The 27,015-nt window shown below is 42.6% G+C and overlaps 1 protein-coding gene across 1 annotated transcript; it reads right to left on the reverse strand.

The window, feature by feature from the left end:
- Positions 1–815: 815 nt before the first annotated feature.
- On the reverse strand, positions 816–26,661 carry E2F7 (E2F transcription factor 7). Its single transcript, XM_024203610.2, has 13 exons — positions 26,538–26,661; positions 25,781–25,873; positions 21,411–21,689; positions 17,740–17,908; positions 14,390–14,677; positions 13,374–13,532; positions 12,338–12,475; positions 10,451–10,645; positions 9,875–9,959; positions 7,375–7,915; positions 6,091–6,364; positions 3,108–3,532; positions 816–1,038 (listed from the first exon to the last, which is right to left on the reverse strand). The coding sequence occupies exons 2-13, from the start codon at positions 25,871–25,873 to the stop codon at positions 862–864; spliced, it is 2,823 nt and encodes a 940-aa protein (XP_024059378.1). The 5' UTR covers positions 26,538–26,661; the 3' UTR covers positions 816–861.
- Between the last annotated feature and the right edge of the window lie 354 nt (positions 26,662–27,015).

Below are 27,015 nucleotides of genomic sequence, written 5' to 3' on the forward strand. Positions count from 1 at the left end.
GCTTCTGGACTATTTGTCAATTAACTTGTACTTTTTGCCCAGTAAAAGACACAAGACAAAGACTAATACAGTTCATTAACACAACTACCAAAAAAAGTTAAGATTCACAGTTATTTTGGTCTTAATATTTTTCATATGTATACATTCATCCATACTGTAAGTTTATCAGGCTTTTGTAAAACAAGTGCAGGGAAAACTGTACAACAACCAATCAATATTCAAGTAGTCATACCCTGAGAAAATCTGTTATTTTGAGGCTGCAAACATTTTGCACTAAATCCCATTCCAATGTACAAAATAAATAACAAGAGGCTGCATTGCTGAGGCAGAACTTGACAGATTGGAACCCAGCAAGCAGCTGCTTTTACAACTGCAGGAGGTTATCGTATTTTACCACAGATTTACTCAGGGTAAGTAAAGGACATGTAAAAAACACTCACCCTAGATAAGTGCTAGACAGCTCATTTAAAAAAAACAAAAAAACAAAAAAACCCCCCCACCACCCAAACAAACCAACAAAAAAGCTCCATGAGACTCCAGTAAGTCTCTTTGCATCTCCTCACAGCAATATGATATTTTTCAAATTAAAACCATAAATGCAATTTGATGCTCACATTGCTGCACCGTACACAAAGTTTGAATCCTAACTAGTATTACATGAGCAATTAATAAAGATATTTCAGTGATAGGGATGATTCATGAAAGAGAAAGTTAAAAGAACTAGTGGGCAAATACACAACAGGGAAGTGTGCCAATAGGGATGACATTTTAACATGCTCCTCTTGTTATACGATAGTTGTTACAAAAGAAACAGCTATGAAGTCATATTACAATATGACCACACCTTTGCAATGAGTTGGATTAGTCACTGCCACTACTTGAGATTTCTAGTCTTCTCTGAACAGAACTGGCATTTCTGGTCTGGTTGCCTTCATTTTTCTTCCATGCAATAGGATCTCCAAGGCTGCCGGGAGTTTTGAAAAATGCCTCGTGATGTGTAGGACGAATGCTCTTCGGAGTAAGTGGGGTTGATGATGGCTAGTTATAAAAATGAAACAAAGCAACTCAGAAATGTCTTATCCAAAAGTGAGAACACACACAATTCGTTAGACATACGGATAGTTTTCAAACCAGGTGTCTAAAATTAGGCTCCTAAATCCATATTTACACAACTGAAAAATCAGACAAATTCAGTTTAAAGTGCCTCCCTACCAGGTGCCCAATATGGATTTTAGGTGCCTAGTGCTAGTCATCCGGTTTGAAAACTTTAGCGAGAGCTTTATAACACAATCACTTTCCTTGGATATGCAACCTATCACTCTTTTTAGTGGTTATATTGTGACTGATTTTTGAATTCTCTGTTACCACATTTTTCATAAGTTCGCAAACATCCAAAAATACAACTTATTTTAATGGCTCGGCCATTCCCCAGTAGTGAAATAATAATTTTAAACAAGTAAGACTAAAGCAAAAACAAGCATAGTGGATATGAGAAGCAGGTAGTGATGTACTATAAGTAGGGCTCCATGTCTGTCATGGAGGTTGCGGAAGTCAAGGATTCCATGACTTTCCGCGACCTCCATGACTTCTACAGCGGTCAGTGTGGCTGACCAAAGGGCTGCCCAAGCAGCTGGCTCTGGAGCCGGGGTTCAGGTGGCCCCACCTGCTGTGGCTGGAGTGGCCCCAGGGCCTGCCGCACTAGCCACTGCTTGGGCGGCCCTGGGCAGCTGGCCCCAGGGACCACCTGAGCAGCGGTCCCTGGGCGGCCGGAGCAGCCGCTGCTCAGCAGCCCCCAGCACTTGGTGCCCCTGGCCTCCAGGCGCTCTCCCCCCCGCCAGCAGTGGCCCCTAGCTCCTCCCCCAGTAGCACCCCCAACCCCCCCACAGATTTAGTTAGGGGTATTTATAGTTCGTTTATTGCTTATTGCCCATAACCTGTCCATGACTTTTACTAAAAATACCTGTGACTAAATTGTAGCCTTAACTATAATGAATGCAGTTTGATCTCATTTATAGTATGAAACACAGCTGATTTCCTCCCCATTCTGAATTTGTATTTGTGATTTCTTTACCCAAGAAAAACCACAAACACTGTGCTAATTTTTTTTAAATTAAGATCTTTTCTCTATACATTGTATACAATATTTTTGCTCAGCGCTCTAATCTGACACTACCACTAGGAGGTTGTATTATTTAGTGGTTACAGTAAAAGATTGGGGGTGGAGCCTGGAGGATTTATACTTCATACAACTTTTCAACCAGAGGCTCAGTCTGAGTTAAAACGAGAATCCTTCTGCACCACACTGCCCCTGCCCTATTTATTTACTTTACACAATGCAGATTTTTAGTGGTAGTGCCTATCTGTAAGGCTGTAAAAAAAATTGCTGGCTGCAATTTTATTGCAGAAAGCACAACTTTTAACACATACCGCAAATTTTTATAGTTACCACAAATTTGAGTGACCCAAATTAACGTGAACTTGTAAACTAGGTTGCAATGTCACTCACAGACATCATGGCGGAGGTGGAGACCAGGCCAAATTTGAGTGAATGGTATTGTAACCTGGCACATGTGGTTGCAACACCACTCATATTTTACCTGGCTGCCTCATTGTCATGCTTGTCTTTGAGAGCCAAGCAGGACACACATCATCTCTTCTGTGCTGCTGCCCTGCTCTGGAAGGTAGGCTGCATGCCTTAAACCACAACTTTAACAAAGTGTTAAACCAAACCCTTCCTGCCCTCCCCAAAACTGCCCCACAACTTTCTTACAGCCTTACCAATCAGAGCACTGGGGAAAAGCACAGACTCTGATTTCTGAGAAAGAGTAATAATTTGTTCTACTTCAATATACGGTGCTAGCAAACTTGCAGATACACCTATCTGTTTAACGTTACACTTCAGCCTGTCAGGGTTTTTAAAAAAATATTTAACTGCAATGGTAGCCACTGCACCAGAGTTTGTTATCCTCCCTCTCTGAGGCAGACAGACAAACACACACCTCTGAAGCTGAGTAAATAACTCCAAAACCGATTCACTTTCATTCAGTCTCAGCCACTTGACCCCAGGATCGCACTTTTGTATAGCATCCCTTTAATTAATTCCTCACCTGCTGTAGTTTCAGAAGGGTGACTGGAGGCCCCGTACAAACTGGGGATTCCAGTTTAACCGTGTTGCAAGATCTTCCAAGCACAGGGCTCAAATGTACAGCAGAAGGAAATGGTTGCTGTGGATCCACTGAAGGTATTTGGGAGGTCTTTGGAGTAACCATTGCTGTGGTGCCAATAAAGACGGGTGGTGTTGACGTTAAGCCCGGCATGCTGAAATTCGTGGACGCAGTATTTGGAAAAGAGCAAGCAGGAGCAGAAGAAAGTGGATTGGTGATTGCTGGAGAACAGATAAGAGGGAAGGGTGCCAAGGCTGTAGACGGCACTACCACACAGGGAACACTAAAAGATGGTAACTGGCTTGCAGACAGACCAACAGCACCAGGGGTTTGGTTTGCAGAAAACAGGAAGTTAAAACCACTTAATCCTAAACCAAAAAGAGAGAGAAGATTAAGGAATGAATGCAGTTTGCTAATTGACATTAACCATACTAAACTTTTATTCAGTAAAAGGGAGAAGCAGAAAGTGAAGTTGTTTAGGAAAAAGCAAAACATGAAGGTAACAAACGACATGCCTGAGAAAGCTGCTCAATCTCTCTACATTTGTTATACCCCCACCTTTCCTCATCTTCCTTTCAATTTTTTCTCTCTTTAGATTGCAAGCATCTGTAATGCACCAAGCACCATTTGCTATTGTATAAATAACAAAAGAACCATAAGCTGCACCCTGTATACACAAGCTTAGTACTTGTTTCCCCACTAATAGAAATAATTTGCTGAACTACTTAAAAAAAAACCAAACTTATACACAACTTTAAAGTAGGGCTGTCAATTAATTGCAGTTAACTCAAGTGATTAACTCAAAATAAATTAACTCGATTACAAAAATTAGCTGTTTTAATATCATTGTTAAACAATAATAGAATACCAATTTAAATTTATTATAAATATTTTGGATGTTTTTCTGTTTTCAAATATATTGATTTCAGTTACAGCACAGAATACAAAGTGTACAGTGCTCACTTTATTTTATTTTTGATTACAAATATTTGCACTGTAAAAATGATAAACAAAAGAAACAGTATTTTTCAATTTACCTCATACAAGTTCTTTAGTGCAATATCTTTATTGTGAAAGTGCAACTTACAAATGTAGATTTATTTTTGTTATATAACTGCATTCAAAAATAAAACAATGTAAAAACTTTAGAGCCTGCAAGTCCACTCAGTCCTACTTCTTGTTCAGCCAATCGCTCAGACAAACAAGTTTGTTTACATTTATGGGGTGCTACCTGTAATTCCCCACCTTGTAAGGCACTTTCACAATAAAGAGATTGAACTACAGTACTTGTATGAGGTGAATTGAAATATACTATTTCTTTTGTTTATCGTTTTTACAGTGCAAATATTTGTAATAAAAATATAAAGTGAGCATTGTACACTTTGTATTCTGTGTAGTAACTGAAATCAATGTATTTGAAAATGTAGAAAATATCCAAAAATATTTAAATAAATGGTATTCTATTATTGTTTAACAGTATTATAAAACTGCGATTTATTGTGATTTAAAAAAAATCTCATGATTAATTTTTGTAATCGTTTGACAGCCCTACTTTAAAGAAATAACAAATTTATAAAAATCCACTTGTTAAGGGCCCAATCAAACTAACTGCAGTCAATGGAAAGACTTTCATTGTCTTCAATAGGATCTGAACTGGCCCGCAATTTATCGGATCTTCTGAACACCTTGATCAACATTTCAAAGTAAGGCCCCCAGCCTGTAAGTTGCTCCACACAGGTGAACTCCTGTATCCATGTGGAGCTCTAGTGTCTTTGACTCAGTGTCACAATGGGACCAAATTCCAAGGGAGCAACCTCTCCATTCCACAGCAGCTTATTCTCTTGCCATAAAATCCTCTTCTCTACACCCCACTCAGGTGCCTGGAAAGGGGAAAGCTTGTAACTGTCTTTAGGAGAGCAACTCAAGTCCCTGGACTTCAGCTGCTGCAGTGTTCTCCAGGCTGCTTAACTCACCAGCCTAGTCTTCTAGTTCTCCACACTCTTGGCTATAAGCTGGACTTCAACTCTGGCTCCCTGATGCCTAGCTCCATGGACCAAAGCATACATTGTAATGCAAGTAACTACCCCTTGTGCCACCTGCAAACTGATCCTGGCAGGGCAGGGAGCCAGAAAACAAGAATTCACATGCCTGGCAACAGCAATAGGACAAATTCTTCAGCAGCAGTGCTGAAGTATATGACATCCTGGAAAAATAGATTCCAGGACTGTGGAATCCACAAAGCCCTGCTTGAGATGAGTGAGGCAGTTCACACTTGCTAGAGCTATTATTTCACCAAACGCTAAGGCTACGTCTACACTACAAGCGCTACAGTGGTATAGCTGCAGCTACACTGCTGTAGTGTAGACGCTACAGTGACAAAAGGTTTTCTGTCACTGTAATAAATCCACTCGCTAGAGAGGTGGTAGCTAGGTTGACCTAGCTGTGTCTGCAGTGGGGGTTAGGTTGCCCTAACTACATCACACAGGGAAAGTTTTCACAGCCCTTAGCAATGTAGCTGGGTCAACCTAAGTTTTAGGTGTAGACCAGACATACATTCTCCTTTTCAAGGTTCCCGCTACAATCATAAGGGCTAAAACAACAACAAAAAAGGCAATATTGGTTCAGAAGAACAGGACTATTGTGATGGGTAACGTGTGTTACTATGGTAATACAGGAAGCCCTGGTTATTCATTGTAATCCATATTTAGGTACCTAAATAAAAAAAGTGTACTGGTTCTGAGAGTTGATGAGTACAAGCAGCTCCCATTGACTTCAGTGGGATTTGTGGGTGATCAGGTTTTCTGAAATTCAGGTCAGGTTAAATTCAGGTGCCTGGATTTAAGAACCTCACTTAAGATGCCTAAATGTTCAAATTTAGGCCTCATCATTTAGTCATAATGTATCCCTGTGTATCTATAGTCCTTACCTGCAGCTGGCTGCACATAGAGATACTGTGGAAAGAAGGGCTGTTTGGTATTTTCTTGAGAGATGTGCTCTTTTCCCTGTGAGGGATCTTCAAGGTCTCTGTTCCGAGATTGCTTTTCCTGCTCCTGAGAATCTAAAGGTTTAGTTGTATCCTCTTCTGCAGCCTCGTCAGCAGCAGCAGGAGTTCCTAAGTCAAGATGAAAAGCTCCTAGATGCACATTAGAGGCACAGCTGCTTCCCAGGGGATATTCTACATCAGGTGGCTCAAAAGGTTTCTGAGCAAAAACAGAATTAGGAAGGAAGAGTCCAAATTAAAAAATAGTATATGAGCTACCATCTCTCACATGCCTTCCTTGACTGAAGAGTGAAATTCACCCTGGTGCAGAGGGCCAGCACAAGGCCTGTGCACCACTGAAGTCATGGTTTGAGGGCTGCACGGTGCACGGGCCATCTGCACAGGGCTGAATTTCACCTTAAATGCTTAGACTTATTAAATAGATGTAGTTCTCTTGCAAAAATACCCCTGGAGAGGGCTTTTTTTTTTTTTTAATTTGAAGGAAAAACTCAACAAGGATTGTAGATCCCTTGTAGATGCCCCAGACAACTCAGATACAAACACTGACGTGGGGCCAGGACATGCCCCCTACTTCAGCACCTGGAGTGGACTCTGGATGTGATCCTCCTCCCTTTGCAAAAAGTGGCTCATTGGCCTCCAAGGCCCCATCCTCTCCCCACCCACTCATCCTGCTGAGAGGAGAAGTTGGACTAGAAGGACAGAGCGGGAAGCGAGACAGGGAAGAGGGGAAGATGCAGATCACCTCTCCTGTGGCCATGTAGAATGAGCCATGCTGCCAGGGTGAACCCTGCTGGGACAAGAGCTGGTGTGAAGGAACAATGTCTCCTGTGGAACTGCCAGGTTTGGAGGCAGCTCCAGTGACAGGACAATGTGGAGAGGAATCCTCACAGATTTCTTCCCCTCTCGCAGGTTTTTCTGTGGCAGGGACTGATCTGGGCCATGGCTCTGTGGAACAGGTGATCTGTGCCTCATTGTGAGGCAGTCATTTTTCCACCAGAGGCACAGCACACCTCTTCCAATTAATGCTTCACCAAATGTATTTCTTCCCCCAGAATATACTTGTGCGAGAAGGTGGCATTTGTTTCTCTAAATAGGTATCTGCAGTGAATATTCATCTGCAGAAAAGACTATTTCAAGTAATGTAAGTATCTTTCCCCTGCTCTCAGCCTTAGCAACAAAGCTGGGTATCAATTAAATGCACTTCCCTACCTTGGGTAGCACCAATGAGAGGGGGACATCACTCTGCTCCATAGTCTTCCTTTTAGCAGCTGGCTCTATGCTGGCTGCAGGCGTGGAGAGAGATGCACACTTCTGGGAACTACGCTTGTGATAGTTAACAGCAAATACAGCAGCTTGTGGCTTTAGGGGTGAGGCCTGCCCCTCAGGGCTTCTGTTGCACTTTTCTCCTGTAGTTGGAAGGTTCTCCCTCGACAGACTTTCCTGAGGACTGCCACACAGCATGAAGAGAGACGCAGAGGGGAGGTAAACAAAAGGCTGGTTGGGGAGCAGAGCAGTTTTCCCATTCTCTGTTTTGGAAGAGACCAAAGTGGGAGTCTGCAAAACTTGGCCATTCATACCATTTGGCAGGGAGAGGTGCGACATGTCTGAGTGAGCAACAGGAAACACTTGGTGAGGTAAGGGGTTAAGGCAAAAATCAGAGTCCCCAGGATCCGGAAGAACAGAGAAAGGAGAGATTATAGCTGGGCTCCTCGATGAATTTAAGATTGTTTCAGTGGCACAAATTTTATTCCTAAAAGAGGTAAGGAAAAGAGAGGGGAAAAAAAATAAGTGTTTAGTTCAGAATGACATCCCCATAAACCACCCTTAAAATAAAACAGTGAGGATCTCTGGGGTTATGTGTGGAGACTATCTGACAGAGTGCAGTAATTATCAAACACTTTATCAGTCACTTACATATCATGTCAAACCACAGAGAAGCTGACTCACAGATTCTTTTGCTGTACTACCATTCAGTTCTTTCACTGAGTGCTAGCAGGGAGATACAACATGCGCCCACACATTAAGGGCTCCATGTTATTCTCACCTACGTTAGCAGAGGGTGTTTGGAATTTGGCAGGGGAGCAGAACAGCTCTGCAGCATGCTTACCCCTTTCTTCCACAGAAGCTTCTCCATGGGGTTTAACCCCCACCCTTTTAGATGGGGAGAAAACAGTTGCTCTCATTAGCATATTCTGGCTCCAAATTAATGAGTAAAGTCAGTATTAACTTGTGTGGAGAGTTGGTTAAAAACCCTAAAAGATTCATCATTTTGTTAGAAATATTTTGTTTCATTTTAGTGGGAAGAATCCCACTATTTCTTAGCTATTAAAAACTTTCCCCCTTTTTCCATTGGAAAAAATGATTTTTTTTTTTTTAAAGGGGAGAGGAAGAATTATTTCTTCACAATTGCAAGATGGAAATTCTATTTTTTGCTTCAAAATTTTGATTGAAACATTTTTTATCAAAAATTTCAACCAGCTCAGGCTGCACTTCCACAAGTCCAAAACCCCCGTAAAGGTTCTGGATTCAGCAGCCAGTGTGTGCATGGGCTATTTTTAAGAACCAGGCTGCCATAGGGCTGGGAACCAGCCCAGAGGTACTGGGGCCCAAAGTCACAGTAGAAGTTAGGTGGCTAAATACCTTTGTGACTCTGGGCCTGGGCCTGCCAGTGGATGACCCAGGTCTATTGGCAGCTCATCTGAGACTGGCTAAGGGAACTGAACCCTCACAACCCTGACAAAAGAATGAAGAATGAGTAGAATTCGGTTTTCTTGCCCCATTGGGGTGGAAAAAGCTCATGGTTAAGGCTATGATTTAGTCACAATCCGTGACCTATCCATGACTTATACTATAAATCTTGGTTTGGGGGGAGGGGGCTGCTGCAGGGATGGGGGCACTCCAGGGCCAGCCCACCAGCTACCGGGGGCTGCCAAGCAGCGGCTGCTCCGGCTGCCCCTGGGACCGTTGCTGCGGGAGGGCCAGGGAGCCGCTGCTCAAGGGGGGGGGGGGGGCGCTGGTTGGTGGGGGGGCGGGGCCAGCAGCAACAGCTGCTGGGGGCTGCCCTGGGACCGTTGCTGGGGGCCACCGAGCAGCGGCTGCTCTGGCCGCCCCCAGCACCGCTGCTCAGGCGGTCCCCAGGGCCAGCCACACTGGCTGCTGGCTTGGGCAGTCCCCGGGGCCAGATGCCCGGGGCTGCCCGAGTAATGACTGTTGCGGTTGGCTGCGGGGCCACCCGAGCGGCTGGCCCTGGGGTCAGCCACACTGGCTGCTGCAGAAGTCACAGATGTCGCGGAAAGTCACAGATTCTGTGACTTCTGCAATCTCCGTGAAAGACACAGAGCCCTACTCATGGTAGGGGAGCTTGTAGCCCTAAGCTTCCAATAAATATATCGTATGAAAATTTCAAAACACTCCAGGGAATTTATACATATATAGTCCATTAATTGTATAGGAAGATTTGCCTAAATCCCCTAGACTGCTTTGAAAATCTCAATAGCTGTTTTATTTCTCTGTTAAAATGTGATGCATGTTGGTGTGAATCTTTTACATGCACATGGGAGAACAAAAGTCACCCTGAGAGCCAATTTCTATCCTCTAATGGAAGTCACTGGAAATTATAGATCTCCATCCCAAGTACAGAATTTGACCTTAAATTAAAATGCACAGGGCAGGGAACTGAGCAGACTGCAAGTTTTAAGACCCAACTTACTTTGTATCCTTTTCCATCTTCTGTCTGCAGACAGCTGCTAGATTTATCATTTTGGAGCAGTATTCATCTGAACCTACAATGCAAGCTGAAAGAACAATGGGACACTGAATTAATTACATAGATTTACTAAGCACATTTTCATATTGGTAATACAAAGAGTGGAATGCAGTTTTTCCTACCACGGCATGTTTTTATAACATTCACTATTCAGTTTGAGCAGCACCGCCGAGGAGCTGAGCACCCTCAATTCCACGCAAGAAGCACTCAGCACCGTGCAGGCTTCAGATGATTGACAGGGAATTCTGGAAGGACCTGTAATTGCTTTATAACTTTACAATTCTAAAGTGTGAAAGTGCTATAAACTGGATTGTTACAGTAAACTCCATTTTACCAGGAACCAGACAATAAAAATCTGTTCTCTTTCTATTTAAAGAATCTTAATCTGTCTGTGCCATACTTCCAGTGTGTAGAGAACAGAAAATTTACTGAAAAATAAGAGTACTGCTCCAAGGCTGAAAGTGACTGCTAGTGGCAGACACAATGGGTTAGGAAAGAGCAACAATTCTTGGTAGTTACCTTGCCTCTCCCTATGTGGGCTGTTGGGTTCAGAGCTGACCTTCCTTTTGATCCCTTCAGAAGGATGAACAGTGTTAAATGAAGCATGCCGTGCGAGCCTCTGTTTTCCATTAGCACAGGTTTGATGTTGGACACACGCCCCTCGTTTCAGTTCTGGTAAAGCAGCAGATGTTGGAACATCAGTTCTTGGATCATCTAAAGGAATTGGTTTTTGTAAAGTTATCACCTGAAGGACACCTGTTGTCATGGTAGCTTCTGCCACGTCGTGGAGCTTTGCTACGGACACAGCAGAAGAAAACCCCTTTAAACCCTACACTATTCTAACACCACAAAACTATGTCAGAACTAGTGGACAAGATAAGGTCCCCCCTACCCACTCCAGGACTGTATATAGCTCAAGATCCTGGGCTACATCTAAGCTCCACTTAGAGCAGCTGTGGGGAGAAAAATGGGAAGATGGGGCAAAGTATCATTAACATTAACCCTTACTTCTCCTTTATCCTAGGATTGGCCAGTCCTAAAATAAAGCAGCATAAGGGCTCTACTTTGGGAGCCAAGGATCGCCAGGATGTAGGCACACCATGGCCATGCCCTTTATCTCCTGAAACAAATTCCCCATGTCGGGGGACAGGAGGCAGAGGAGCAGCTCTGCACCACCCAGGGGATTCCCCATGTAGGGGGAATAGTCAGCTGCCTGTTTCAGGCAGATTTATTGACCCTTTGCAGCACAAAGGAGGCCACTGGATGGGCCAGAATGTGGCCCCAAGGAACTGATTTTCCATTGCCTTGCACCTTAAACTAGTGTAACATGCAAAAACAAAACAAACAAACAAAAAACCCAAACGTATCCATAAATATTTCCAATCTCTCCCCTTTCCCTTACATTCTGGCAGCGATTTTAAAGGCTGTCTAGATAGGTGACCTACATTAGGAAATTCAGACACTACACGTTTATGGGTACAGAAGGTAATGAATTCTGACTTACTCTTACATGGTTGTTTTCTAGTTGAAAATTTGGGAAAGAGCAGGGTAGTTTAAAAAAAAATTTTTTTTGTGATCGTTTTGAAGAAAAAAAGATGGATTTAAATAAAAAAAATACAATTTTTTATTTAAATTGGATTTTGTTATTTAAATTATAAGTTTTATTTTTAAAAAGAAAACCAGTTTAAAAAGAAATCTGCTATTAATACAAAATATGTTAAGGCCTAAACTTATAATCTCTTAAATAAAAAAATAAAATATGCTGAATCCATGAGCCTCTATCAAAAAAACCCCATGAAAGGCGGCTTTTCTATATAAAGAAATAACTTGTTTTTCCCTGATTAACTTTTGAGGTCTGGCTTTATAAATTTGGCACACTAAGTCATGTACTGTATTAAGGGCTTATTTTGTTTAATAAAAATAAATGTTATATGCGGTTGTGTGTTTAATTAAATTCCAGTTACCATCATAATGCAGCTTGACACAAATCATGAGCACAAAGTTAATTATGTAGTAAATAAGCAATATATCATTCACCATTTTCTAACATACTAAAAATGTACAATTAATTAATAAGAATCTGACAACATTAAGCTATATAATTGTTTATATAAATGTATATAGTTATTGTGTACCCTCCTAGGTAGAAAAAAAAAAAAAAAAAAGTTCAAAATCGAATGTAAAGGCTCTATTTAGTTGTAAATCAACATATTTTAATGGTTATATTAACCAGTGAGAATGTACCTTTCTTTAGAAAATAGCTGAAGTACAAAGGAAGAGTTATTAAAACTGATGATTTAAATCACTAAGTGGAAAGCCTCAGTTTAAATCAATCCACCCTGGAAGAAAGTTCCAGTAAAATACACAAACAGACAACCCTCCCAACCGCCAAACACCACAAATTACCACTATTTCCACTGAATTCCACAGGCCCAATCCATTTGAAGGCTGGTTTGCGACCCCTTTCTTCTGTGACATGCACTTTCTTTATGAGCCCTAAGCTGGTCAGAACGTTGGCGATATCATACAGTCTTCGTACCTTTGCTGAAAGGTAAACAAAAGTGTAAAGAAATATACTGTAATTATGCCTGTACAACAGTGGTTCCAAAACTGCGGGGCACATGCCCCTAGGGGGGCCTGGAGGAACATTTTTTGGGGGGGGGACGAGTGGGGCCCAAGTCAGCCCCCACGGGAGGCAGGGAGGGAACGTCACCCAGCCCCACTCTGTCCTCAGCCACAGCTCTGGCCCCCAGCTCCCAGGCTCCTCTCCCGGCCGTGGCTTCCAGCCCCAGCCCTCTCCACGGATCCGCTCCCGGCCACAGCTCCATTCCCGGCCATGGCCTCTGGCCCCTCGCTCCCGGGGGGAGAGGGGCAGGTAGGTTCAATTATGGGTAAGGAGGGGGCACAACAGAAAAAGTTTGGGGACTGCTGCTGTACAAGCTAATGAATTTCTGCCATAATGCCACAGTAACTTTTGGGAATAGGTTAAAAGGAAGTATGTCAGTTTATGCACAAGTCACTTTGGAAAAGCATCCTCTCTTCCTTCTGTCCAATGAATGCATTCCCCAGCAGGAGCAGAATTGCTTGATAAAAATATTTCATCCCATCCTGAACTCAGCAGCAGCATAGGAGAAAACTCATATCAATCCATTTTTTGTTTTTATAATCCCTACAACTCCGATGAATTGAATGATGATGTAGCTGGATGACAACACCCATAAAATACAAGTTGTGCAGCTGAATGCTTCTTCTCCCCCCCACTAGTATATCTGAATATTTAGGGCAGGGGTATTTTTTATGATTATAGTTAAAAAACCCTTAATCACAGATGATTCTATCCATGCTGTCTGAGATTGAAAAAAATCTCAGATGTCAATCTGAATGTGCCTCCATTTTCCCTGCTGACTGGATGATTAATCCATTTCTTAACAATGATACTCACTTTTAAACTTGCTGTGATCTGCTGCATCCTGGCTTTCTTCTATCAGTATTTTTGCTGCTATGTCAAGAGTGACTATCTTGGTTTTGGAGACAAGGAACAGCATGACGAACTTTTGGCTCATAATCCGTAATGACTTGTCCTTTCTGCTGTTTGCAGATGCTGCATTACAAACAAAATGAGAGTCTTTTAGCATGTCATCTATCAAAGACAAGAAAGCATGAAGAAGGTTTCTCATGCACAAGGGTAAAGTGTTTCCTTGTTGGAAAACATAAATCTTTTTATAGGTAGCAAATAATTATGTAAGGCAGATGGACAACAGCATTTTAGTCGTCTTCAAAAGGTAATAAAAATTAAAGTGTAAAAAATTGGTTTTAAATGTTACGGAGTCTGGGCCTGATTCCCTGCTCCATTACAGTATAACTGTTGAGTGCCATGGAGTTTATACCAACATTTGACCAGTGTAACAGAGTGGAAGTTCTGGCCCTCTGTTATAGGTGAGGACAAAGCACCATTTACCAATCAGAAGGGGAGGGGGGGAAAGAGAGAAACAAAATGTTTGACAAAGTCCTTCACAAAAGGCTGTTATGGAAACTAGAGAGACAAGGTGGGTGAGGTAATATCTTTTATTGGACCAACTTCTGTTGGTGAGAGAAACAAGCTTTCAAGCTTACACAGAACTCTTCTTCAGGTCTTGGAAACTTACTCAGAGCGTCACGGCTACAAACAAGGTGGAACAGATTGTTTAGCATAACTAGTTAATACGTGTTTCAAGGGACCTGTCATGGACAGGCCACTGAGTGAGAGGGAAAAGACTGGAATTGCTGCCATCTGTGCTGTACCTGCACTGTGAATAAAAAGAAGAGCCTTATCTCTAAAGTGGTGAATTCAGCACCTTTCACAAGCAATATCGTGCATTTTACATTTTAAAAAAATAAATCAATTAAATAAGAAAAAAGCCACACTGTATGTTGAACACTATGACTGCATCTGTACACTTCGACCATTAGTCAGCTTACCAGAGGGGCAATCTGCCTCCGAAAAGTCAAGTAACTGTCTCTCTTGGGAATCCGGAAAGGTCTCCTTTTTACAGTCTCCAAATTTATACTCAAGGTCCTGCTCTTTATGCTGGAAGTAAGCCATCTGTTCTTCGTACTTCTGGAGCTCTCCTATTTCCTGAAGATTTTTCAGAGTTTGACTCAGGCTGTGTCGTCCGTGCCAACAGTACTGATTCTTGGCCACACGGCTAACGAGGTGCAACGATTCCAGAACATTCACTATGTCATAGATGCGCCTACGCTCAACTCCTGTTTTAAGGAAGAAAGAGACTTAAAAGCATGCCCATTTTAAAACATGCTTCTACTCTCTCCTCCTTTTTGTATAATCACGCACTGAACAAGCAAGTTCCCTCTTTCATCATTTCCCTGGGTAAGTCACAGAGTTTGCTCCTACTAAAATCAATGGGAGTATAGCCACTGGGCCTGATTTTCCATTGCCTTGCACTTGTGTAGTACTGTGTAAATTACAGGCACCAACAAATACATCACAATGTGTACAGCAATGGAGAACTGGACCTACAGTCTTCAATGGGAGCAAGAGCTGGACTTTAATCTCTGACCTCATCTACACATAGGGTGACCAGATGTCCTGATTTTATAGGGACAGTCCCGATTTTTGGGTCTTTTTCTTATATAGGCTCCTATTACTCCCCACCCCATGTCCTGATTTTTCACATTTGCTATCTGGTCACCCTATCTACACAAAGGAAAATTTTCAAAAATTCCCCATAGGTACCAACTCTAGTTCAGCTCTACTAGTGTTAGCAATGTTTGGAGCCTGAACACAACCAGGCCAATGCCTGCAGTCACCATTTTAAACAGTCATCTAACCCCACTAAGAACTGGTCTAAATGACAAAGTGCTGGCAACAGCTGTCTGCCTTAGGGCTCACAGTATTGCTACCAGCAGTGGAGCACATACAAGCACTAGTATGGTGAGAAGTTTTGAAAGATTTCTCTAATGTTTACCCATCTGTAAAATATAGATAATAATGTGGGTACTGGGACTTTCCAATTTGTTAGTGTTTTAAAGTGCATGGAGATTTTTTGAGTGAAATGTGCTACTAAAGTACTGAGTGCTATACATACATAGACATATTTTACAAGACTAGTTCCTTTGAGCACCAGCATCATAAACCCTCTCCTACAAGATTCGCTGCATAAAACTCCAGTGCTTGCCAGCATACTGGTGGTATGTTGATGGGAAAGGAGATGATGGCACATTGTCAAGATATTTGTACAATTATTCCCAGCCCCACATTGCCCCCAAACACAGGCACTGGAGCCCAAAAACAAATAAGATCAAGATATATATTTTTAGCAAAGTGCACCATTGTCACCCTCCCTCCCATCCCAATCCTCAGTATTCTGCCAATAGGTTAAGAAGCTGTTCAGAAGAAACAAGATTAAGTTGCTAGAGTCAGTGAGAATCTATGTACCCTGTAATGTATTGAGATAATTTTAGTCTCCATCTGCAGTCTGATCCTGCATTTCTTAAAATTCCTATGGACTTCAGTGGGAATTTTGGGTGAACAAGGAATGCAGGATCAGATCCCCCATAATAAGATTTATTTAGCAGGAGAGTTGCAGTGATATTAGATATTAGCGGAAGAATTTGTAGATGAACAAGAAGGGAGGGGACAGACATCTAAGCTAAAACCTCTGTCTTCTCTCATGGGTGCAACCAGAGAAGTGCAGCTTTAATCTGTGGCCAGAGAACTATTGGGAACCCTATTAATGAAGGCTGCCCAGGTACCATAGGCCCTGAGCAGAGCCTGGGAAGCACTGTGTACTGCTGTGACTCGTAAATGGATTTTTCCTAGCCAGGAGCTGTGTGAATACAGCCTTATCTATTGATGGCAAAATCTACATTCAAGCTATTATTTGCTACACAAAGATCAGCAGTGGTATAGGAAATGAAAACCAAAGGGGAAAACAAACCACTATTTTTAAATAAGACACAAACTCTACTAGTACATTTGAACAAACTCCTTTCTTTTAAGTCACCAATGAAATATTCCTCAAAAGGAAAAAAAAACCAAGTAATTTCATTTCCAGTTAGCAATGAAGGACTAAATGTGTTCAGCTTCATGAGGGCAGAGCACTGGGATTTCATATTAAATGGGGATAACTCTAATACTTAAAACAACAATTCATTTAAAAAAAATTCTTAAAAAATCATTACCATAGAAATCAGTCCTTATCTATTATTTATTCTTTTCTGCATTCTTTTCTGTTTTGCTAAGTCAATTTTGGGCACCTCAGAAAGTACTTTAGGAGCTGTCTCACCAGAGCCACATAGGGAGGAAATCCCATCTCTGTTCCCTCTCCATCCTCCTTTTCAAAATATAAAAAACTGCACTGAATTTTCTGCAAGTTCTTATCTAATTTGCTATCTCTTTCCTATGAAATAAATCTGAATTATTTTTCTCAGATGCAATACTTTGCATTTATTCAGGCTGAGTTATTTTTGCTATCTCTATTATCTATAGTCTCTCTGGGTCCCTTTGTATTATTTTTTTGTCCTGGATGAGGTTCACAACAGCTCCCAATTAAGTCTGACTTGTAAGTTTAGTTAACATGCAGTTTACTACTTGCAGATAACTAAAGAGGATGTTAAAGACGACCAAAGCTAACATTGGTGTGGTCCCTGAACCACACCACTAGATGCCTCCCCCCAGTTCAACACATTGCTTTTTATCATTCCCCTTTTTGCAATCCTTCTGCCAGTTTTCAGTGTGCAAGACATTGTTCATGTCCAAGACAATTTGGCTATTTAGATTCTGGAAGCTACTGTATTGGATGATTTATTGAAATCAAGATATAAAACCTACTGATTTCCCTCATCCACCAATTTGTAGTTCTATCCAAAAATTCGCCACAGTTCTTTTGTATGATTTGTTCTTTATAAACCCTGCTGCTTATTCCTCAGACATCAATTAGCTGGAAAATAAAAATCTAGGCATACATATTTAGCAGCAGGATTAGTTCACCATGAGAGCACTCAGAGTGATTTGCAATTTTTTTTTAAATGATAGGGTTATATAATAATATAGTGGTAGAGATCTTCTTAAGTATTAGGCATCTGCAGCTCTTGCTTAATTTAACTAGAAGGGCACATCCAGCACCTCCCAAAATAAATAAATAAATAAATAAATAATGATAAGAAAAATCAGACCTTAAATGTATTCTGTGAATTGGTCAGTTCTTTTAAATGGGATCTATTTTACTTTAAGTGCCTTTATGTGGTAGACATATCTTAAAAGACTGAAGTTGTCCAGTTCTTGCAGCATTTATTTCAGGCATACATACCAAGACTAGAAGCCACTTCATCCAAAGAAATGGTAGATTTTTCTGCTGACAAAGGGTAACTTGGGTAGCGAGCTAGAAACTTTTGGCATAAGAGTCCTAAGCTCTTCTGTTTTCTGCTGGGTCTCTGCTTTTCAAATTCATCCACTGTGCCATCATCTACCATATCATACTGTTGAAAAATAAATGTTATTCCTTTATTGTAGAGCTTCAACAGGCATGACAATAGCAAAACAGGGAACATTTCAGATTCTAACATTCAAACTCAGACTACTGTTACAAAAGATAAAATACACATGCCCAAGGGCCTTCATACAGGCTTAGAATGTGATTGTCTCTCTAAGCACCTGGGTCACATGTTTTGACTCATGAACTTGTTTTATCCAAAATCCAGATACAGTGGAGATCATTATGAAAGCATTTACAAGGACATCCCATGGTGGCCAGGCGTTGGAGTACACAAAAGGTGTAACTATGTTCCCACCACCCGTAGATGATAAGACCCTATTTGGAAGTAACATTCCCTTTTGAGACCATAAAAAGGAGGATTTCTGCAAATACCTTGGAGTGTCACTCACCAGAGATGTCTACCAACCACCAGAGGGCTCCTGAAAAACCTCTGCACAGAAATTCCACCATCCCTCTATTTGTGGGTATATCACTTTAAGAGCTCAGAGGCATGTGACCCTAGTTCTGGGGGATAAAATTCAGCTGTCTCAGCATTTTGGGCTGTTTAACATTTTGGCAGGCTGTTAACTGAATAAAATCCTATGGAAAAGAATGAGTAGGCCCTTGTAGTATTCCTGAAAGCTGGAGACTTCAGGTATATCTAAGAAGGTATGTTTGTTACAATAGCCCCTAAACAATGAACTGACTGTAATTTTTATTTGGACTAGTAATTCTGAAGTATTGATTCTCTTGTTGGAGTGAAGTTGTGTATGTCAATTGCCTGTGAACTTTTTTACTCTTAAGACTTGCAGTATCTCAACTACCTCTTACTGCAACATGAGTAATGAATCCCCTTGCAACATACTATGCTTGGGAATAAATGTCCTTGGTTTTTAAATGGTTTGAAAACTGCAGTTTTCACCTAATGTTTTTGTAATCTATTTTCCACAGACAAGGTTTTGTTCATGAGGATAAATTTAACAAAAGCTGACATATGGTCTATCAACTTGCTCCAAGTAACATACTGAAGAAGTTCAGAATACTTGAAGCAGTCATGTGCACAATAGCTGAATTAAACTCCATTTTAAACCAACTTTACTATTTAGTCAATAACTACATTTTAAAATGCGTAATAATAATATTTATATGGCTTTTCAGCAGTAGCTGTCAAAGTGCTTTATAAATAAGGCCCTACCACATTCAGGGTCCATACTGGTCAATTTCATGGCCAGAGGGTTTTTAAATTGGTCAATTTCATGATTTCACATGTTTACATCTGAAATTTTACTGTGTTGTAACTGTGGGGGTCCTGACCCAAAATGTGACTATGGGGGGGTTGCAAAGTTGTTGTGGGGGTGGGGGGCATCCCAAGATTACCACCCTCACTTCTGTGCTGCCTAGGCAGCAGCCTCTGAGCTTCCTGCAGTTAGAGGAGGTTCCAGGAGGTGGTGGTAGGTAGGATCTCCCCCATGCTGCTAGGAGTGCCCCAGCTGTGGCTCCTAGGTGCTAGTCCAGGCCAGTGACAGATTAATGCAGGGGCCCCTGGCCAATTTGGGGGCCTCCTGGAAAAATGGATGCCCCAGCCCCAGAAGAAGCCCAAGGGTGGAAACCCTGACTGGTTCACTCTGAGCCCCAGTAGGAGCCCTGGGGGAAGAAGCCTCGAGTCCTGACTGCCCCGAGCTTGGGAGGGGGCGGAAGCCCCAAGCCTGGATTACCGCGGCTGGGGTGGTGGTGAGGAAGCCCCGAGCCCGGGCTGCCCCAAGCCCTGGCTGGAGCAGCAGGGGGGCAGAAGCCTGGGGAGGGGAAGGGTGTGGAAGCCCCAAACCCAGGCTGCCCTAGCTGCAGTTGGCAGGAGCGGATGCCTCCAGCCCTGGCCAGAGCTGCTGGGGGAGGAAGCCTGGAGCCATAGCAGGAGCCACTGGGGGGGGGGGGGGGTGGGCGGGGGGGGGGGAGTGGGGAGAAGCCCCCAGCCCAGCTCCTGGACTGCTGCAGTGCAGAAGTGAGGATGTACCACCCTCATTTCTGTGCTGCCTCTGGAGGTAGGTCTGATCTCCCCACTAAGAGCAGCCAGGCACGGGAAGGACAACTCCTGCCCCTCTCCAGCATGGCCAGACTAGCAGCTAGGAGCCCCAGGCTACCAGCAGCAGGGGAGATCAGATTTCGTGGGGAAAGGCTGATTTCACGGTCTGTGACATGTTTTTTTTTATGGATGTGAAATTGGTAGGGCCCTATTTATAAAGATGGTCAATATTATTATCCCCATTTTACAGACGGGCAGACTGAGGCAGAGGTGAAGTGATTTGCCCAGATCACCCAGCAGGCAATGGTAGAGTTTAGAATTGAACCTAAGATCCTCAGTCCCAGTCCAGTGCTCTATCCACTAGGCCACACTGCTTCACCAAACCTAGCAATTATTTCAGTTCTCCTTTTGGAGAAGGAAACAACTAAAATTTAATGCAGCGTATTTCTGTACACACTGCTTGTTGAAAGCTAAGTTCTGAGTGATCTTTCAAATAACTTTTTGTTAGTCTGCTTACCCCAGCTCTGTCTTTCCCCCACCACTGTTCAAACAGGTTCAGTGCCATACTCTATCCTAAGAATTATGTGAGCCTTTATGCCTATAAAATAGCATTTCCTTAGAACGAGGGCCTAGTGATTAGATTCTAGTTTCATGTTGCTGATGTTGGAACCACTGGCAAAAGGGGCATCTTATGAGCAATAACTTGGAATGGGGTGCTCGTGGTTCCTGGAGCAAGAAACAAAAGCAGGAGAGGAAGGCGCTCACTGCTGTTGGATAAAAGCTGAAATTGCTCTCCTCCTGCTCTAAGATGCTTAGAGGGTTTTTTTTTTTAAAAAAAACAGGAAGGATGGGGAGCAGAATCCCCTAGCAAAAAAACAACACAATGTAAAATCCTGCTTAATCAGGAAACCATTCAGGTGTAATTTTTGACTACCCTCATCCTGACTGTTAGATGTGGAGCTGTGTTTTGCTGAATGAGGTATAAATATGGTTTGCCAATCCAGTGTGGCTAAGGTATACAGCTTCTAAAACCATATTTATAAAAATGCCCAAGACTTGGTTAGCCTGTCTTTAAAACACTTGTACAGTAGCCAAATGAGCTATTATGCTGAATCTGTTTAACTGACTTGGCAGTTTTCCTCTCATTGTGGCTAGGCCTTAGTTTGAAAATGATATAATTAGCGAGGGAGGGGAAGTAACCATATTCAGTCTCTGAATATCTGAAGAAATACTTAGACAAAGATGGTGATCTTTGTCTAAAATGGCTTGCACACTGGTGTTGCTATATAAATGGTCATCTTTGAGGATGCTTTCAAATAGTGCTGCTCTCTACTCCTAGTAAAGGAGAGTGGCAGAAAGACTGAGGAAATAATAGTGTTTTTTTTTTTTAATCAAGTAATAAAATATCAATTAACTAGTCAGCCTGCAGCAAGCAGAGAGCATTGTGTGTCAGTTATGTCCAAGCTTATTAGGTCAAGTCTCTTACCTGTACAGAATCAGAAAAAGCATCGTTCTGCTCACTGTTCTCAATTGGTCTAAAGAGCTCTTTCTTCTTTTCCCTGTCCCTCATGTCAGGGCTAGCAGCACTAATCAGCATCTTCAGGTTAGCTGTGGGGGTCCATGGATCTGCCAAAGGTCTGTCGACAAGCTTAACAGGTGTAATTGGATTTCTTTCTGGGGTGCAAACTTTTTGTTTTGATAAATCAATTGGTTCATTTTTCATGGGAGTCTTTGGGGTCATTCTGGATTGATCAAATATGTTTTCCTATTAAAAAGAGAGGATTGTTTAGGGTTGAAGAGAAGCAACACAATCCACCAGTCAATGCCATTGTTCGTATGAAGGTAATGAGTGCCATCATGCTCTGACAGTCCCAAGGTTATATTTAGCACAGCTCTTATTAGCATCAGATGCAGCATAGTGTATACCATACATCAGTGTACAATGCAGATAAGATACCACCATGAATTGCTTAAGATGAAGTCAATCAGTCAAACCTGTTGTCCGTCGGCTTATATGAAAAGGCAGAACATAGAAGTCTAACTGTGCCACAATTGTAAACCTACTGGTCCAAATTATGAACCCAGTTTATCCCCTGGAGCCATATGTCTTCCGGCTGAATTTGGACTGAAGCTTAAATAGTTCACTAGTTACACTGCACTTAGAAAAAACATAGCATTCTATTTTGGAATCTCCATAATGGAAAGCTCTTTTTTGGGATTTCACTTTACTCAGCCCAGATGGAACACTTCCCTAATTGAAGCAAATTGATAAAGTATCTGCTGCTCAAAACAATGAAAATATATCACTAAAGAAGTGTTAACTATAGTCAAGCAAGCTGCTGGGAAGGTGAAATCTACATATGACTTGTTCTTACCTTACTTTGAGAACAAGAATTCTCTCCTTGCCCCCAGCTACATGATCTGATGCTCATTTTTCGTATACAGGAATGAGGCTGTGACTACCCTTTTGTCCGTTCCCCCTACCACAAAAGTTGTGTTACAGACCAACTTTCAACTTACTTAGATGGATTGACTCAAGTAGGCATCAATGTCATTCCTTAATTAGTGGGAAAAGCTGCTTTTGAGCAATAGGTACTTCCCCACTCCACTAGTTGAACAGGTTTGTCACCCTGCACTAACAGGATGGAGAGCATGAGAAAAATGACAATATTACTTGGGTTTCCTTTTCTGCAACAGAGTATTATCAGTGGGCAACAGATCAAACACAGTTAACCTAAAGTTGATGGATCTAATCTGTTTACTGAACCTGCCAGCTACCACTGGATTTTTCTTTGTTACTGTTCTGATCACTGATTCTGGACTGACCAGTACCTAGAGAAAGCCATTGGTACTAAAGCCCTACCAAAACTTTTCTAGCCCTGAGAGATCACAAGACATCAGACATTAAATCATTCTGATTACCATTTAATAACTTCTCTCTGATGCTTTACATGGATTAAAAAAGGCAGTTTCTGGCTTTCAAATGCTATGACTCAGTTTCTCAATCCAGCAGTTTGAAATACTGGTTGCAGAAATCTCAGATGAAGTGAGAGGTAAGAGATGAAGAAAGTAAAATGATAACCAGAAATTTATATCAGATTTCACAACTTGCTGTTCTTAGAAGCCAAGCCTTTGTACCACTGGAAAGTGTTCTTAAACTATAAGGACTAGAAATGAGACCCTGAAACAGTTACTGGTCCCTCAGTCAAGCAGTGTTCTTGGTGTTTGTCCTGAACTGATCATAAATTCCTGCACCTCCGACTAGTGGTGTTTTAAAATATTTGCAAAATGTATTTTAAAAACATAACCAAGTATACACAATAGAACTTTTGGGATATATATTGTTACAATAATAGTCTCCTTTTCATTGTTGGTGCTGCAAGGCATTAAGTTTACAGAAAAGTGTACAAGATGAAATAGCTAGCTAAAAGGCATAAGTTTTTATATGAATTTCGGCTAAAACTATTGCTCTGTTCAATTCTCAGTGGCTTGAGAATTATAGCTAATTGATAAGGAGACACCATGGAATTTTGTTTAAACTACTGCACTAGTTTATTCAATTTAATTGGAATGCAGAAACTGGATTTTAAAGTTCAAAAATTAGCCAGATGTTCCTGTTAGCCTTCCATAGTTTGCCATCTGGGGATGAGGACAGACATCCAAAGAGTAGGAAAAGGCACTGTGCTCTGAATGTTCAGAATGATTACATAAAATATTTAATGCCCAATTGGATTATCCACAAGAATATAAAGAGAGATATTTTTATTTCAGATAAGTGTTGTCACTTAATACACTGACAAAAAGGGTTCAAGGTAGGGGCCATGGTGCTTCCTGGTATACATGTTCAGTATAGTTAATCCACTTAATATATTCTCGCAGTTTCAAATGTGGCAAGGATTCGACACTTAATCTAAAATGGAAACCCCCCCCACCTTTATATAAAGCTGTTTTTCATTATGCTTGGTGCTAATGTAGTTCTAACAAAAGCAGATACCTAGAACTAGCAATCAAGTTACTTGAAAGTTATCCCACTGAGCTCCCATTAATTCACCCAGGTGTACAAACATTACACTGAGCAGCGATAAGTAATGGCTGAAGCTGTAAATGGGTGCAAAACATACTACTACCTACCCTTGAAATCTTTATCCTCCTCACTGACTCACCTGTCCCAGTTTCTTTTTCCCAGTCCCATATGCTCCTTGGGAGATCTTTAGATCCCAAATTTTCTGTTACCCATATGGATTCATAGTATGTGTAAAGAGGTGAACAGAAGAGATGAAAAGAAGAGATTCTGGAGTGCCTCTTGCTCCAAGGAGAGAAGGTAGGTTGAAAGCACAAGGGGAATGTAGCACAGGTAGACACAATTTTGGTTATGTAGACAGGAATAAAAAAATCTTTAGAGGAATGGGAAATGGGCAAGTCTCACAGTGCTGGGTGTGTTGTTAATGTATAGGTTCATAAGAAGACTGTAGCATATAGTTATTATTCATTTTTTGATGTGGAGATGAAAAAATCTTTATTTGGGTAGACCCTCACTAAATTGCACCAACTGGGGATCCACTGAAGATTTTTGAATTTTGCATTTTAGCAAGTAAAATGAAGTGGTTATACTGAGGCATTATTCCTGTTTTGGTCATTTATTTTGACAACTGTAGCATAGTTTTATACTTGTTTTACTGGAGTATCCTTTGTAAAATTAAGTCTCAGTAGTAGGAGACCTCACTACACTGTCCGTTATTAAATCTCTGTTGAAACGTGGGACGTCTGCTAGCTTTGTGCATATAATATAATGTTCCATCAGGAGTAGAGTGCCAAGGTGAAATGGTCACATTGATGCAGTGTCTTAGCTGACAATCTATTTAAAGGCTAGCTAGAGCTGTGATGCTGCTGTTGAGTCTGGATTGGCAATATTGTTGTTTGCCAATCCTGAAAGCTTTTTATAAACATGCAGACCTGTAAGATTTTAACCTTAATGCACACAACCAGTTCCCAGTGCACATATGTGTATTCTATGCTCTATAGTAAGCCAGCAGGAAGCTTACAGAAATGCCCTCAGGAGGGGATATTTAAATGTGTACTCCTGACTAAATGGGAAGCACATCTTCAGATGCATCTGCCTCATTACTCACCTTAGACCTGTTTCAAAACTATTTTGGCTGGGCCTAAGCCTATGCTTTCTGCATCCTTTCACAACCATATGTGACTGTGTCTCAGTGTGCTCCATACACAGTTACCCAATATGGCTTCATACATAGGATTTTCTGTAATCCTTTCCCCAGATGGTGGAGGTATTGTTAATGTCCTCTTTAATTAATCCTGACTAAATTCTTGACTACTTCCTTGAAAGGGGAAGGGGGTGGAGGGGAAATGGGCCTTTCATTAAATTTAAAAGCCAAGATGTCTCCTATTTCCCACCCCAAAATTATCAACTTGACATGTTGGCTGGGGCAACTGAGCTGGGAAGGAAGGAAACTAAAATGGCAGAGAGTGGGAAGAATATTACGATGTTATATTTTAGTCTTTAAGAGGGCAAACTTACTACCTTGGGCCTTATCTCAAAGGTCAGTGGGAACTAGACATAAATAGTCCTGTAAAGAATAGTTTTGTATTCTTAAATAGCCACAGACCAGTAGGTTATATTCATCTCTAACAAGTACTAGTACACTTCTGTAATGTGCTAAAACCATTTTCAGAACCTACCACAGTCCATTCACCGGGGGGGGGGAAAGCAAAGGTAGTTCAAGGTACAACACATTTTGCAACAAAATTCGAAGTCCTCAGGTGTTGGTGTTGCAGTATTTGCCATAAATCTTAGTCAAGAACACTGTTAAGTGTTATCTGTGTCCATTTACTCACCTTTTGTGCATTTTCCCCATCTTCATCTGCCAGATCGATGCTTGTATGTCTTGGGCTGATCAAGTCTTTTAGTGTTAAGCAACTTACCTCCATCTGTAAGTTATAAAGTTGCACAGGTTAAGTTTGATATTACTTCATTAAAAAACAAACAAACCTCACCGCGATTTCTATAGTTTCCCTCCCATCCCCAAAAGGTGACCTTGGCAGCCTGCAGCTGCCCTCCTGTGACCGTCACAAACTCTCAGCGTTAGCCCCGGGGAATCAGCCTTTCCGTCAGATATGCTGTAAAATCCACCCCGTGGGACACGGCTGCAGCGGGTGGGGAGGGAAGGCGGCTGAGCGAGCTACCCCAGCTCGGTGGGAGCGGGCGGCGACTGAGTCAGCAGCGCTCAAGGGTCTCCTGCGGGGCAGTTAGTTTTGGCGCAAAGAACCTGGAGGAATCGCGGCTTTGAATGAATGGGACAGAAGAGCGGCCGGCCAGCCCCCGGCCCGGCGGGGAGAACTCGGCGGAGCCCCGCTCCCCCAGTGCAGCGGGCGGGAGGAAGGGGGGTTGCCTGGCTGCCCCTGGCACTGAACCCCCAAGTCCTCAGGCATGAGAGGAGGGGAGGCTCGTACCTGCTGATGCAGTTGGATGCGCCATTCAGAGCAGCCCCCCAAGTCCGGCAGCCTGGAGCGACAGGGGGAGTGCGGGGCAAGCCTCAAGAAGTGGCTGGAGTGGGGGGCCGAGCCCCCTCCCCCGCGGCTCGTCAGCACTTACCTCGGGGATACAGCCCTTCCCGGCTCTCGCTCGCGGCCTCCCCCGCAGCAGCGCCACGCACTCCGGAGCAGCCGGGAGGCGGGGGGTGCATGGGGGCAGCGACGGGAGAGGAGAGCGCCCTGTGCCCAGCCGCTGCCGCCCCCCCAACGTGCCGCCGCTGCTGCCCGGAGATGCCACTCGGCGCTAAAGCTTCTATTCTGGCGCCCTGAGACACACTTTTACAATCCGGCCAATCAGGGGCGGCCGGCCGGGGAGCTCCCGCGGCGGGCCCCGCCAATCAGCGGCGCCGCCCGGCAGTCGGAGAGTTGGCGCTAGAGTCGGCGCGTTCTCTCTCCGGCGGCGGCCGCTTTTCGCTCCCTTCCCCGCCTCCTCCCCTGCGCCTCCCCCGCCCACCTTGGTACCTGGGATGCTGCGGGGCGGCGCAGAGGGCTGGGCCGTGGGGGGAGGCGGCCCTTTGTTAGGCATGAATGGGCCGCTC

This window comes from Terrapene carolina, unplaced genomic scaffold, assembly GCF_002925995.2.
Source record: "Terrapene carolina triunguis isolate 2854851 unplaced genomic scaffold, T_m_triunguis-2.0 Scaffold68, whole genome shotgun sequence".
Lineage (NCBI taxonomy): Eukaryota > Metazoa > Chordata > Testudines > Emydidae > Terrapene > Terrapene triunguis.

Excerpts from the sequence above, each read along its gene's own strand:
- E2F7 (XM_024203610.2), bottom strand. The coding sequence starts at position 25,873 with ATGGAGGTAAGTTGCTTAACACTAAAAGACTTGATCAGCCCAAGACAT. Across the intron at positions 12,476-13,373 it reads AGATCACAGCAAGTTTAAAA|CAAAGGTACGAAGACTGTAT; the intron begins GTGAGTATCATT and ends TTTACCTTTCAG. Across the intron at positions 7,916-9,874 it reads AAGATGGAAAAGGATACAAA|GAATAAAATTTGTGCCACTG; the intron begins GTAAGTTGGGTC and ends TACCTCTTTTAG.